At 54.2% G+C, this 12956-nt stretch overlaps 6 protein-coding genes across 6 annotated transcripts; 5 read left to right on the forward strand and 1 right to left on the reverse strand.

The window, feature by feature from the left end:
• Positions 1-1820: 1820 nt before the first annotated feature.
• Positions 1821-2514, forward strand: LY79DRAFT_69720 (uncharacterized protein). The gene has a single exon (XM_060564843.1). It carries the CDS (start codon positions 1935-1937, stop codon positions 2421-2423), a length of 489 nt encoding a protein of 162 aa, XP_060407952.1. The 5' UTR covers positions 1821-1934; the 3' UTR covers positions 2424-2514.
• Positions 2515-3773: 1259 nt separating this feature from the next.
• LY79DRAFT_528175 (high osmolarity signaling protein SHO1) lies at positions 3774-4795 on the forward strand (the record flags this gene model as incomplete). Its single annotated transcript, XM_060555998.1, has 3 exons — positions 3774-3869; positions 3932-4225; positions 4304-4795. 3 exons carry the CDS (start codon positions 3774-3776, stop codon positions 4793-4795), a joined length of 882 nt encoding a protein of 293 aa, XP_060407953.1.
• A 1008-nt stretch (positions 4796-5803) lies between these two features.
• On the reverse strand, positions 5804-6340 carry LY79DRAFT_594729 (DASH complex subunit Spc19; the record flags this gene model as incomplete). The annotated part of the gene is made up of 1 exon (XM_060561722.1): positions 5804-6340. The coding sequence occupies one exon, from the start codon at positions 6338-6340 to the stop codon at positions 5804-5806; it is 537 nt and encodes a 178-aa protein (XP_060407954.1).
• A 1946-nt stretch (positions 6341-8286) lies between these two features.
• Positions 8287-8508, forward strand: LY79DRAFT_594730 (uncharacterized protein; the record flags this gene model as incomplete). Its single annotated transcript, XM_060561723.1, has 1 exon — positions 8287-8508. One exon carries the CDS (start codon positions 8287-8289, stop codon positions 8506-8508), a length of 222 nt encoding a protein of 73 aa, XP_060407955.1.
• Positions 8509-9214: 706 nt separating this feature from the next.
• On the forward strand, positions 9215-10045 carry LY79DRAFT_674471 (class I glutamine amidotransferase-like protein; the record flags this gene model as incomplete). Its single annotated transcript, XM_060564311.1, has 3 exons — positions 9215-9276; positions 9345-9525; positions 9587-10045. The coding sequence occupies 3 exons, from the start codon at positions 9215-9217 to the stop codon at positions 10043-10045; spliced, it is 702 nt and encodes a 233-aa protein (XP_060407956.1).
• Positions 10046-11042: 997 nt separating this feature from the next.
• LY79DRAFT_571328 (YjeF N-terminal domain-containing protein) lies at positions 11043-12602 on the forward strand. Its single transcript, XM_060559231.1, has 4 exons — positions 11043-11629; positions 11956-12052; positions 12108-12336; positions 12414-12602. The coding sequence occupies exons 1-4, from the start codon at positions 11396-11398 to the stop codon at positions 12514-12516; spliced, it is 663 nt and encodes a 220-aa protein (XP_060407957.1). The 5' UTR covers positions 11043-11395; the 3' UTR covers positions 12517-12602.
• Positions 12603-12956: the final 354 nt, after the last annotated feature.

Below are 12956 nucleotides of genomic sequence, written 5' to 3' on the forward strand. Positions count from 1 at the left end.
ATTATTCTTCGTTGCCGGGAGAGATGCCGCCGTCGCCGCCTACCGTTGACTCTTGCCAGAAAGTTCTTGCTGAAAAGCCTCTCGTTCGATCAACTCTGTCTGCAGCTTTTTCGCCAAAGCCTGCTGATAAGACAGCACACGTCACAGACAGATGAGCTAGGTAGATCACAAGCTCTCTCGCTGCCAGGGTGGTCGTTGCTCCCATTGCAAGCGCACAGCTCAGCACTCGTCACCATCCTCCTTCTCTGTCATCCCAACACCATGGGGTCGACAATGTGTTCGTCCTTGCCCCATGCAAAGAGCAAAGCCTGAAGATCAGTTGTGATGATCATTGACTTCCTCGTCCGGGAAGGCCGGGTGCATCAATGACACGGGAAACATTTCACGTCGGCAGGCGCCGCCGGACGCGGACGCGGACGCGGGCGGCGGAAGCCCGTCGGCGAGTGACAGCGGTATCAGCCATCACCGGTGCTCGTCTACCAGACGACGCGTTCTAGCAGAGGCTGAGAGTGACGGTCGTCGACCGCTGAAATCACACGCCGTTCACCAGCTGTTGCGGGTACATGGTGAAAGGGTAGGCCCTGGGGGAGTATCCAAAACGAGCTTGTTCAACAACCGCGTGGCACACAGGCACATGCACACACAATCATACATACCATTTACTGTTTGAACGCCGCTGGTGTGTATGTACTCGAATGGACCCGAGACACTCCTGATTCGAACTGGCTGGGATCCTCCCTATTGCCGAAGTGGGATTTAATGAGTCGCTCATCCATGGCTCGTGTGAGGGCCAGGCTGGCCGAATACCTACGCGCATGATGACAAGGCGATTGTAGAAGAATCCGGGCTGACATCAGTGGAACAGAAGGCGCAACAACGGGATCTACGGCCCCTCCTCGACCCTCCCGTCGACACATGGCCAGGTCTCGGGTCAGGTAAGGGAGGCATGGTCGAAGGCGCGGACATCACAAGTGAAGCGCCTCAAGGTGGGAGGAGGAGGACTGCGCGCTGGTGGGGACAAGGATCAGGGGCAGGTAGGTGTCTGTCGAATCATCAGATATAGCGGGAGGAGGCGGGCTACTCCATCGTCCAATCAATTCCGTAGGCGGAAATGCCCTGCAGGAACGCGAGGAGGAATCCCAAGAGGAACTACCTGAAAAAGGGAAAGAAAAAAAAAGAAAAAGAAAAAAACTCAAACCCCTTAGCCTCGATTTCTGGGCCAAGGGGGGAAGGGGGGAACGGGGAGTGAAGGGGGGGTGCACCAACAGTTTCCGGGGAAGTTGGTAGAGGAGGACCGGGTGCTTTTGGCAGAAGAGCCCTCCCGAATGAGGGGAATTGTGACGAAGTAGGTACAGGTTTATCGGGCGGCTCGTCCTGGGCAAGTACTCTCTGTCTTGCCCCTGCCTTATTTGGTGCTATCCACTTTTGCCCTGTGCTCCTGCCCGCTGCTGGACGAATATTAGAGGCACAGATGTGCACACGGTGCAAAAAGAAAAGAGTAAACTGTGCCATGCAGCAAGAGAGAAAGGGTAGGTTGTATCAGTGTACGGGAAGTGTTTCTCCGCATTGCCATTGCCACAGTTCGGTTGGCTCAGGTCGTCTACGGAGTACTGGAGGTGTGTGAACGAAGGTAGGTATGTATGCATGCGTGCATCTGCGGTGCCGACGACCGACAATAAAGCGCTGCCTGGTCGAGAATCATTGGCAATAGGACCACCTGGCAGTGCATGGGGGAGGGGGGGAGGGGGCATGATATGGGTTATATTGCCAGTCGGATGGCCCAAAAAGCAGTAATAACTATTCAGTCTACCTACCTGTCCTGTACTATAGGTAATCAATCCACTGTGTAATGAGTGCAAGCAAGTACATCCCTTGATTTCTGCTCGTAGCAAATAAGCCCAATTGATCCATCGGTGCTTGACCTCATCCCACTAATGTGCCTGAGATCTGGCTGGGCCTGTGTGCGATCCACAGGCCCCCCCCCCAGCGCAGCTTACCTACAAGGTACGAACCAGCACCTTACCCGCTGGTGGCCCTTGCATCTTATCGGCGGTCTTCCTAGTCGCAGTTGCAGCCGCAGTCACAGTTGCAGTCCCGGTCCTCTCGCGTTGTCCTCTTTTAATGCCTTTCTCCCCACCCCACTGTTCACTCCTCTTACCCATCCCTTCCAATTCCCATTCCCCGACCAAACGGCTTTCCCAATTGCCGCCCGCTGGCGCAGAGACAGTCACACAGCGCAAGAGGGAAAGAAAGAGGATAAAGGTATCAAAAAATCGGCCCCGGTTCCATTGAGAGAGAGAGAGAGAGACCACGCTCTCATACACGTAGCCGTACAGTACGCCAGCACACCAAGCACGGGCACACGGCACGAGATCGTCATCCGGCAAAGCAAGCAAGATATCCCCATCCGTACACTACGCTAGACCACATCAAAAGCCCACACTCGCTCGGGGCGCGACGGAGTCCGACCAGGAACCGCTGCAACAAAAAACAAAAAAATAGGGGCGGATTGGACCTGTGCTCATCGACACGCGCGATCCACGCAAACCTGGCCCAATCCACTACTCAGTTCCCACTAGTCGAGGTCCCCGACTACGATTACACCACTACCTAGTTTGCCTCCTGCACCCACCCCGAGAGACGTTCCTGAGTTGCACCAAGCCAAGCACCAAAAAAGCCTCTCGCTTCCACTCCCACGAGCTTGACCTATTTCTCGAGCGAGCTGGCAAAGAGAACCCAGAGCTAGAAACTACGCCATAGCACGATATCGACGCCACGCCGCGCCTCCTTCTCCCACTCATCCGCTGCACCAACAGCGAGCCTGGCTTATTCTGCTTCTGTCGTGGTCCCTGCTCACCTCTCTGCCTCGTTTTCCCGCGCCGCCCGCTTCCTTGTTTGGCATCCTGCCAGTCATTGACCTTCATTTCACGCCGTCAACAGACGACCAACGCCCGCCCATTCTCCCTGCTCTTCCCACAGCTTTCCTTGGCTGTCGGCTGCTCCTACAACATCCACCGCCGTCGTCTGTTGTTCGTGGACGCGCATCGCTCTTCCTCTCCTTCAACTCAACATCGATTCGTTGTCATCTCTTGTTGTTTTTTCCTTCCCACATTTGCATCCTTTCTTCTTCCGGTTCATCACTACTTCGACGTTCCGACCCTTTTCTCCCTTTCTATTCCACCGTATCACCAGCCAATCCGCCGCCGTATTCGATTCGCTTCGTCATCACTATTCCGTCTCCCGATTGACCCTTTTTCTTTCCTTGGAAAAGAGGCCGCCTTGCTGGACAACCCTCTGAAACGATTGACTCGCCTTCGAGATTCCCGAATTTCAACCCTTCTCATCATTTCGGGCGCTACGACCTAGACCCATCAGCGCACCACACAGCGCAACCTTGCGCGTGCTGAATCGACACAGCCGTCACAACCACTACAACATCCGTCCCCCGGTACCTCCAAGATTTACCGACAGGACCAACCACCAGTCGCTCCTTTTTCCCCAGTACCCTGAGGAATCGCATTCCAGCCGCGACAACCCCTTCGCGGCATTTGCATTACGTATCCACCGTTGGATCTTGCACCGTTCCTTCTCGTCCGCTTTGCCAAATAATCCTTCTCGATCGTCCAGCTTTTGACAATCTTTCGGGGAACCGAACTTCGATCGAGACTGACTCTCGTCATTTGCCCCTAGGCAACCGATTCTCACGCGACTAAACCCCAACGTCTTTCTCTATGCCATCCTACGGCTCCCTTCACTCACCATCATTGCGCAAAATGGAACAGTCAAGAGCTCAGTACGGGAGGAAGGGTATCAATATGGGGAATATCATCGGTGACCCCTTTGCCCTGGCAACGGTCTCCATCTCCATGGTAAGTTGATGCCGGCACAACGTCATGCCCCTTGCCCCTGCCTGATGCTGACCGTTCTCCAGCTTGCGTGGGTAATCGCATTCATCAGCTCCATCATCGCGACGACACAGGTTACAAATGACTCCGGTTCGTTTCCGCCTTTCGCATGGTGGACAGTCGTCTACATGTTCTTCGTCATCGCTGGCGTCTTCGTCGTTGTTGCCTCCGACACAGCGCAAACCTATCACGTCGCTCTCACGGGATACTTAGGGGCCGCATTAGCCCTGAACTCGCTGACCATCCACTCCCTCATCTACTCCGCCAACGGAGCCCGCCAGGCTGCCGGTGCTGGCTTCATTCTAATGGCTATGGTTACCGTACGTTTTTTCTTTTTCATTCCTTATTTTCCTGGCTTTCTTTCCTTTACAGAGCGACTTCAATACTGACTGCCACAGATTGTCTGGATCTTCTACTTCGGCTCCGCCCCTTCAGCAAAGCCGCGCGCCTACCTCGACTCCTTCGCCCTCCAGAAGGAGTCCCATAGTCGACAGATGATGTACGGAGGCGGCCGACCCGAAACCTCGACCTCGGTGCAACCTCCGCAGATGTACACCTCGGCGCAGCTCAATGGCTTCGAGAACCCGTCTCCTGTTCAGGGCATCTCCACAACCCAGGCTCGCAACTCGATCGTGGCGCCAGCTTTCAACGCCACGCCACCAGCCACGAAAGCTCCCGGCCAAGACCAGGAGGTAGTGCCGCCCACCGAGTATCCTTACCGCGCGAAGGCCATTTACAGCTACGAGGCCAACCCCGACGATGCGAACGAGATTTCCTTTTCCAAGCATGAGATCTTGGAGGTCAGCGACGTAAGCGGACGGTGGTGGCAAGCGCGCAAGGAGACGGGCGAGACGGGTATCGCACCAAGCAACTACCTGATCCTGTTATAATGAAGCTCATGAATATCATTTCGCTGTTGGAGATGGGAGCAAAAAAAACAAAAACAAATGATCCTGTGGGACACGGGAATGGTTTGACGTTCACTGCTTGCTGGAGCACATTAGGGCCCCTTGTCCGGGATAAAATCGATTGCCGCCTTTCCGAGCCACGGGCGGCAGCACGTATATCCGCCGAAATGGCCTCTTTCTTCTACCTGTTGTTCTAACTTCTCCCCGCCCACTCTCGCCCGCAGGCCTTCTCCCTTTTACTGCTAGCTTGCGTTGCCATTATCGCTCGAGCAAAGGGATTGTGCGTGTTTTTTACCACTTTTTATTTTTCGTTTTCTTTCTGGGACGGTTTTCACGAGCAACGGGTTGGTCATTCGGATAGCTACGGTAGTTCGCAGGTGGGATACCCATGCATGCTGGTGTTCCCTCGCTGTGTTATAAATGGTATTGCATATATTCAAGAGCTACATAATGGCATGGCAATTGTGAACGCGTGAGTGAGGGCTGATTGTTACTGGTTCCATAACGCCCAGAGGTCGAGAGGTTTATTGAATCCATTTCTGCAGAATTCTCGTGGCGAAGATGCTATGCCGACTCATGCCAATTTCCATTTCGACTATTGTCCGATATCCGACTTGAACCCCAGACAGGACCTCGGAGAACCCCGTCACGCGAGATCTCCGTGCCGGGAACACAGTCTCATCGAGCCTTCTACCCAGCAATGCGGCCGCCTATTCCGCTAACCTGACGTTTCCAATCAAGGCAAAGTCACTCACTCACTGCCGCCTCGCATTTGAACTCAATCTTGGTCTACAGAGCCGTGTTTCGTTTCGTGAAGGCGACGTCCTCGCCCTCTTACATTGGGTATCATAACAATCATCCATAGCCGATTTTTCCTTCCCGTGGGAGCACCAAGCCCCTCCTCTGCTTCGTCCGGACGCAAGCAAAAGCTTCGGTCGGTCTCGCGCCAATTCCTTGACTCCCGTCTCCCGACCGGTGTGCAGTCATCACTCATGCCTTGTCCAACCTTTTCCTCAGCTCCCTCTCCTTGGTCAGGACCTCCAACTCGAGCCTCTCGACGCTGTACTCCAGTCCTTCCCTCCGCTGCCGCACAGCTCTCGCGCGCAACGCGCTCTCTCCACCCAGCGGCCTCTTGGTCCCCGCACCCCGACCCAGGCCCTTGCTCTTACCCTTCTTCCCCGCGCCGCCATACCCGTCGTCCCCCTCGGGCTGCGCCAGCCGGCCCTGCAGCAGCTCGCAGCGGGCCTGCAGCGTCTCGATGCGCCTCTCGCGACGGGCGATCTGGGCCTCGGCGCGGTCGAGGAGCAGGGCGATCTGGGGGCCGATCTCGTCGCGGAGCGAGGCCTCGGCGGCGGCGAGGGTCGGCTGCGGGATGAGCTCGAAGTGGCGCGTCGGGCGGAGGACGGAGGACAACCGCGGGAGGTCCGAGACGCCGGCGTCGAGGGTCGCGACGGAGGACTCGAGGAAGTTGAGGGAGGAGCGGAGGGAGGCGACGCAGTCTGCGTAGGTGGCGGCGTTTTGGGCCATGGTCTATGGTTTGTGATGCGCGATGCGTGTTGTGGTCGTCGTGCGTGGTAAGTGGTGCGTGTTTGCGCGGTGGCAGCCGCTGTTGTTGTTATTGTTTTTTTCTGTCCTTTGTTTACTTTGGGTGTTTTTGTAGGTCAATGGTGTGTCCCCGTCCCGATCGTGGGGATCTGGTAGAAAACCCCGCCAGTCGGCCGGTCGGATGGGCGGATGGTGGTTGATGGGAGGGAGGGGTTTTGCTCCGTCGACGTCTTTGGCGGGGAGTCTCGTTGGGTTTTGCTGAGAAGTGCGCGACGTGTGTCTCCTGTCGGTTGTAGGATGATGAACCTTTGTTTTTGTTCGTTGGGAGGCTCGAGACGCTTGTCTTGCTCCCACGTTGTTTACCTACCTACTCATACTTACGGGCCCCGGAGCGGGTTCTGGTGCACGGGCCATGTCCCGCCGCGCGGGAATCTCGGTTGAGCTTCGGCGTAGGTGCGCACCGGGGCTCTTGCTCGCCTTGATTTCATAATTTGGCAGGGCAAGAATAGCCACGTCATAAACGTCAGCTCTTTCCTCGTCCTATATCTAGTCGCTCACTTGACTTAGCCGGATCATGCGAGCTCTTATTTCTTCTTGGTTCACTGTCTTGCCAACCTCCTAGATATATATGCATCCATTACTTCATCGGCATGTCTGACTTCCTTCACCGCCGCCGCGTCGTTGCGCGCGTAGACGGTCAAACCAGGCTGCTCTTTATCCAGCCTGGCTGGCCGCTACATGGAGGTGAGGCGGTCAGCGCGTCGTTTTCTCACAAATTCGATGGCAGCCTTATGGGAAACAACCCGCGGCAGAAACTTCACTGATCTGATGTCAGCATTGCCATATGTTGACCATTCTCGTTGGTGGAATCACCCTGCTCTGTCTTTTTTCTTGCGCGCAGATCCGTATCTTCTGATCACCATTCGGAACAGCCGTCGCCATTTCGTGATCGAAACGACATGTTGCAACACCACACAACGACGTGCTTGCCAAGAATGCTTATACGACCTATAGAAGAGTGGAGGGGGTACCCAATGTAGCCTATGCCTCGTTAGCCGTATGCTTGGCTCAGAATGCAGTGAGATTTCACGCCAGCTGGTCTAATCTGATTAGCTCATGGAATCTACCACGCGGCCCACCACCAGTCGGTGGCGCCCCTTGCCTTCCAACAGCAAAACTCGATATCCCGAAACTGAGCGGCCGCCCAGACTTGTGGGACGCGTCGTGACACCACGGACCGGACTGACTGCAAGTCTTGTGAGTCTAATTCGATGCCTCGTCTTGGCACTTACAATCCAGCCTGATCGATGCCATCTGTGGCTGTTTGGGCGAGACATGGCAGCCGACAGACGACTGCTCTTGTTGGGCCATAAGCAAATGTTTGCTTCCTAGAAGCAGTGGAAGCAACGGAGGGTATTACTGGGATCAGGTTCGCCGAGATCTTCTGAAATACAACTTATTGTGTTGGTGATGTGACGCCCTGTGTATGCAAGTCATATTGCGGCTGCTTATGCCAGACTCGGACTATGTCCCATCTGCGCTTTTTGGAGGGTGTCGCCTCCTCTGGTCGATCTGCGGAAGTCCCGGCCGAGTGCTCAACGAAATTTGCATCTCATGTTGCTTCGTATATGAAGAGCCCCTTGGACTCTATCATGGCCTCTAATGACCGAGCCCATCGCAGTTCCCCCCAGAGCAACGTCCCGGTCGTCCTAAACCATGTATATCGGTCATAACCCCCTCTCCGAGCGGGCATCTCCAGTTCCAAACGTATGTTTCCATGCAGTGCCACTCACCCTCTAAGAACGCCAGCCTGATCTTTCCAGCCTACCTCGTCACTTCCGGAAGAGACACAGCCCGAAAGTGCAGGCCCGTCGGGGTACAACTGTGCAACCGTGGCTGTTGCCGTTGTCGTCGCTCTTCTGCTGCTGATGGCTGTCGCTGCCATTGCTCGCACCGAGCACCGGAAGAAGAAGGCCCCCGATGCGCTAAGAATCCGTATGCAAGGGAAGGACAACGAGGACTTGGGTCATTCAGAAACGAGATGGTCTCTTGGGAGTTTTGACTCCGCCGCGGGATTGAAGGAACCGAAGCCTGTCGCACGGGGTCTCTCCTTCGGAAGACGGTTTGCTCTATTATATGAGAATAGGTAAGGGGTGTGGCGAGTTTGTTGAGGAGGTTCGGGCGGATTTGCGGTGATTATTATGTGTTCGCCGGTCAACGGCTAGGTTTTTGATATTCCTCGTTCCTATAGAGAGGCGGACATTCGGAGACATGCAGATTGCCCTTATTCTTGATAAACAGCTAGATGATTGCGTCTATCGTGGCTCGCTCTTGCGCATCCAAGATACGCCAAGCTAATAGTCCCTGCAGTTTCCTGCCTGCGTCGGCCAAAGGCGACCTCGTTGTCGACGCCGAGTCCGCGTAAATTCCGCTCACCCCCGGAAACCAATAACCCCAGAGCGACTGCGCTCGACCTCCCAAGCCTAGCTAAGGCATTTGATGTTCTCTAAGCTCGGATCTTCTCTCTCGCGGCTCGTCGGGCTTCCGTGGACGTGTGCATGCTGACGCCGGGGCTAGGCATAAGTTCCGGACCCACTCGGATCTAACTCCCGTCGTGTCGTCCCAGCACGTTGCTGTACAGGCGGGCCTGCGCCAACGACAAACCACAATGTTGGCCTGCAAGAGAAGTAGCTACTATAGTACTTATCGTGACAACCATTGGATCCGAGCTATAAATACGCCTTCCCAGATGCCCACACGACTCGTCTCTGATCTATCACAGTCCGGTATCCAAACAGCTCCTGCCATCTTCACCATTCCCATCACTTGACAATTTTAGAGAAGATCTCCAGAGCTATGTCTTTCAACCTTAGAGAACCAGGCCGCGCAATTCGTGCTGGCGTCATTTTGACCAAAGGGTTTGTGACTGACCATGTCCACCCACCCCCCCTTCAATGAGGTTTGCTGATAATTGAACTAATTACAGTGTCACGGAAATGCTCGACGTCGCTCCCTTTGAGTTCTTCGCTATGACAGACAAGGCTATGTGTCAGATGCTGAATTTCCCCAGGGAGATGTGGAAAGACGCTTTCGACGTAGAGCTACACTGGATTACCGAGGACGGCAAGCCCGCCAGGATGAGGAGCGCTGCCGTGATTCAGCCCACTGTAAGTGAAGAAAAGGGACCCGGGGATGTTAGCGCGGGGCCTACGTTGATAAAACGAACAGGATTCGTTCGAGTCTTGCCCCCCGCTTGACATCGCTCTCATGGGTGCCCATGACGCCGATTACAAGACCAGCGAAGCTGAGCTTGCCTTCATCCGCAAGGTCTGGGGTGAGTGCAGCGCCTTCCTCACCATCTGCGGTGGCATGATGCCCCTTCTGGAGGCGGGAATCCTCGCCGGCAAGACGGCCACCTGCCCTCGTCCCATGGTCACTTTGATGAGGAAGAAGGTGCCAGTCGTCAACTGGGTCGAGACGCGCTGGGCTCATGATGGGAAGCTCTGGACATCGAGTACGCTGCTGAACGGCACCGACATGATACGCGCCTTTGTCGAGTCCACGTGGGGTGGGAAGAACGGGATGGTTGAGGCAATGCTTGATACCACTGCATTTCCCGCGAGAGACGTGGATTTCAAGGATTTCAAAGGGCATCATTACGCGGTTGAAGAAGTGGACTTTATGTGATCGGTGCTACAAATCTTTCTTCCAGCGGCAATCCACGAAGACGTCTTCGTTTCGACCTGGTTCGCCAAGACAGTGGAATATTACCATAGCTGGGTCTCTCAAGGATCCCGAGCTTGCCCGTTTCGTTGCGATATATCAATAACTCAAAGGTCGCGCTAAAAACGACGCCGTTAATTGCGGGCAGCAATTAACGCCTTATATCGCATCGTGACATCAAATATTATCCGAAAAGGTAAATTATATCAATTCCACGTGGTACACTGATCTTATCGACGGACGTTCCCCTCGCATTCTCGGTTCAGGTACATGGCCATTGCAATTAGTTTTGCTTCAACTGAATTAATCTTGATTATCGGGCCTCACCTTCTGAGCGCCAAGATGTAGGACCTCCGCAAATACTGACTGACCAGGATCTCTTTTCAAGAGGAGTCAAAGTATAGTATGGCCTGTCGGCATTTAGCTTATCCAGGGATCTAGAAGAGGCACACGGAGTACTTGCTTAAGCACATGCTATGCACGTATCAGATAAAGGCGAAATGCATACAGCCCAGTCCGCTGATAGGTCTCTGTCCGCTTGTACCTCTTTGCCCATGTCTTGTGAGCAATGCTATGGGGGTTTGGGCAAGATGGCTAATCGCTGTCTCAGTGATTACCGGTAGATACCCTTACGCGAACCTGGCGCTGCTGCCCTGAAGAGTTTGAACAATTGTCTTTCATATACCCAGGGATATCTGTAGCATAATTAATTCGCGTAATCCTGAATAGTGGCCTGCAAAAAATGGTATCATCAATGTAGTCACCTGACCCCAAAGTTAGGGAGTAAGGGTAAAACAAACCGCCTTGACGGTACAGTATACATTGTAAATTCAGTATGGCATCATGCACTGTATGTACCGTGCGGGCCCCCTCTCAGTGATTGCCGAGCCGGCGGCCGTTCCTGCCGTCGCGTGGTTCGTCGCTGACCGTGCGTGCCACTTGTAAACTCGGATGCGGAGTGATGTCAGCCCGTCGCACGTCCCTTCCGTCTTCTTCCACCCTTCTCCTGAAGTGGTCGGCAGACTTCAACTCATTACCTTAACGTCACCTGCCAATCCCAAATCAACACAAACGAAGTCATCACGAAGCTAACTTTCCTCCGATATGGCTCTCAGAGTGAGTGCTGCCGAGGACCTGAAAAAGGCAAAAAAATACTGATCGCTGGGTGTAGACTCTTGGTGCAAAGGCGGCTGCGGCCCTCGATAAGGACTTGATGAGTACTGGTGCCTTTTCTATTGACCAGCTGATGGAACTTGCCGGTCTATCCGTTTCTCAAGCCGGTATTATTGACGTCGACCCAGAGCGCCATGGCAGATGAAATTGACATCTGATGTAGTCTACCGTGTTCACCCACCTAGCCGGGGCGTGAATGTCCTGATTGCCTGTGGACCTGGAAACAACGGTAGGCCTGGGTCCCTGCCGAGAGTACAACGTAAAGCTCACCTAGCTGCAGGGGGCGACGGATTGGTTGCCGCCCGGCATCTTCGTCACTATGGCTACAATCCGACTGTTTACTACCCCAAGAGAAGCAAGAACGAATTATACCAAGTGAGTGAGGATTCATTTGCTCTTGTCTATCTCGATCGATTCGTTCGGCGCGATTATACATGGGGAGTGCTTGCATTACATACCATATCTATCAGCGACTCCTCGTCTTCAAGTTTTCATTGTATCACCCCCAAAGATTGCTGATGCTTTGTGTCGTCCTCCCACGCCATGCTATGCAAGCGCACAACTCTATGGTCATCCTCCCAAGAAAGCGGTAGCGTCTCGGTTCGCGCATATCAGTTGCAAATGTTGCAATGAACCCCTTTTCCTTCCATTCGGGGGACTGGCGTGGGCTCGACGCTTTTCGCTGATCGTTTCCTCTTTAGCGACTGGCGCAGCAGTTGGTAGATCTGAACGTTCCATTTGTCGACGATTTCACGGCGGCTCTCAAGTCAACGGATCATATCGTAGACGCCATCTTCGGTTTGCTTCCACTGCCGCTGGTTTCGTGATTTCGCGCCTAACATTGTGGTATCAGGATTCAGTTTCTCTGGCGAAGTTCGCGAGCCGTTCCCTGCAGTGATCAGGGCACTCGAAGAAACAAAGTTGCCTGTGACATCGGTTGACGCTCCTTCGTCATGGGACATCGAGGGTGGCCCGCCTCCGTCTGGCCCTGGCAGCTCTTTCCAACCTGCAGTACTCGTCAGCCTGACGGCGCCCAAGCCGTTGGTTAAGCATTTCAAGGGGCGCCATTTCATCGGCGGAAGGTATGGATGGCTTGGAATTCCAGATGATCCTCCTCCCCGAGGTATAAGGAAATTCTGTTGGCTGACCTTGGGAGCAGATTCGTATCGCCGGGCATTGCTGAAAAGTACAATGTGGACATTCCGCCATACGAAGGCATCGACCAGGTGGTAGAGGTTGACAACAATGGTCAGAAGCTATGAATGAGTCAGTCGACACGGTCTTTTTTTTTTTCTTCTTTTCTTGTTGGTTGCTGTAGTATTTACCGTTCTATCTCTGGGGACCTAGAGCCAAGCTTTTTCTCTCGCCGAGGCATCTGTCTAGATGACCGCGCAGCCCCCAATGCGGCTGTTTGGACAGACAGGACTGGGACATCGACCATCTAGCATCTGCATTGGCTGAACTATAAGACCCTGCGGGCAATCCAAAAGGGGAGGATGGTATGCGTGACAAAATGCGACATAGACGAGGTATAGTCTTCGACAGACTGGGCAGACAGTTTTGTGCTCAACACACATGAAAGCCGAATGAAAGGGAGTTTGAGCCTCTCGGACAGCGTGCGAAGAGTGATGATGAGGAAGTTGATCTTGAAGAGGGCAACATGGAAATGTTTCTTCCGGGTCGAAGCAGCGTTGGGAGCTGA

This window comes from Colletotrichum navitas (assembly GCF_030913465.1).
Source record: "Colletotrichum navitas strain CBS 125086 chromosome Unknown LY79scaffold_124, whole genome shotgun sequence".
Lineage (NCBI taxonomy): Eukaryota > Fungi > Ascomycota > Sordariomycetes > Glomerellales > Glomerellaceae > Colletotrichum > Colletotrichum navitas.